The sequence below is a fragment of the Plasmopara halstedii genome (genome assembly GCF_900000015.1).
Source record: "Plasmopara halstedii genome assembly, contig: Scaffold_589, whole genome shotgun sequence".
NCBI classification, from domain to species: Eukaryota; Oomycota; class Peronosporomycetes; order Peronosporales; family Peronosporaceae; genus Plasmopara; species Plasmopara halstedii.
Window position 1 is genome coordinate 4435 of NW_020187508.1, and position 1402 is coordinate 5836.

At 46.9% G+C, this 1402-nt stretch overlaps 1 protein-coding gene across 1 annotated transcript; it reads left to right on the forward strand.

The window, feature by feature from the left end:
- Positions 1–1175: 1175 nt before the first annotated feature.
- PHALS_12007 (uncharacterized protein) lies at positions 1176–1402 on the forward strand (the record flags this gene model as incomplete). The annotated part of the gene is made up of 2 exons (XM_024727464.1): positions 1176–1224; positions 1293–1402. 2 exons carry the CDS (start codon positions 1176–1178, stop codon positions 1400–1402), a joined length of 159 nt encoding a protein of 52 aa, XP_024578039.1.

Here is a 1402-nt window from a genome sequence, read left to right on the forward strand (position 1 = left end):
CCAAAGTACACGACCGTTTCATCCATTGGCACTTTCTGGTCGAGATCCAAACGTGGCCGTTGCTCTTGCAGGAACCACATGTAGCTGACCGCTCGTTCGATGACAACTTCATCGGTCAGAATGGTCAAGTTGAAGCGACAACGTAGCGAGAGGCCACACCGAGCCATGAAGTTTGAGACCCAGTGCTATGTTGCAGCGAACCTCTCTTGCGGGATGTCGTCTTCGCGGAGAGATGCATAAATGGCAGCACCCATGTCGGAGTCCACGTCTTGGTCAGTTTTTCTTAGGCGCTTGTTTATGATTTCATCGTTGAGTAGATCTTCCATGTTGCTCGATACGGGTTTGCGATCACCACCAGGAAGACGAAGCTGGTGTGGTTCGGCCACCATAATGTCCGCTCGTGTTCGCCACCACCTTCCGACTGCGGCACCATCCAAAGCAAGACCGATCGATCGAAAATTGGCAGCGGCTCTACTGGGCACACGCCGCCATGTTTTTCAATTCACGAAATAACTTCTTTCTTTCGCCACATTGGAATGGCGTTGCGCCGTTTCGCCATACCTGTCAAGGGGGCAGGGTGCCACAAGTCGATGACAAAATGAAATGTTGAAATTTCTGTGGTGAATCGTCCATACTATTCGTCCTTGATTTTTGTCAGGTCATCTGAAGTCATTATAGCGGGGTAATGGATATTGTAAATTTTATTTTTGAGGCTCTATTTGGGACTGGACTCTAATCAGGAAAATCCGTTAGTTGTAGGGGGTGTAACGATTGTACTCCGAAAAAAATGGTCCGCGAGGCAGGTGGTCTGCTAGCCTCACGCTATGGCTTTTCTTTTGAAAAGCCATAACTGCTTGGATCAGTATTATATATATGACTACTTTTGTTTATGATACTCTCGAGACAAAGTAACAGCAAATATCAATCGGTTTACGAAGAGCTGATACGTGCACGTTTTTGGTGATTTAGCTCGCTCGGACTTGTCGAGGCAGAGCTTTCTTTATGAAGGATGCACACCTTCCCTCTCGCCCTTAATATCACATGCTGTCAATTCAACGACCAAGTCTTCAGAATTATGTAATCCTTTGTTGGGATTAAAGACGAGCTGTTCGGCTATCTTATCTCAGGACAATTATCGACCCTTAATATACTTCCATTTTTAGTTAGTGCCGATAATGCAAGAACTGACGGCTCAAGAGCTGAATGCTATCCGATCGCATGACGGTGTTCGCTCGCTAGGAAGACGTACTGGAAATACCTCCCGGCAAATAATTACCAGACATTGGTGGCAGCATCACCATCACATCGCGAACAGCAGAAGAAGGAAGCAGATTGCGCGCAAGAGTGGGCCTTCACGTGTAGTGTTTTCCGGAAGTATCAGCCTAAACATGAATCGGTTTGA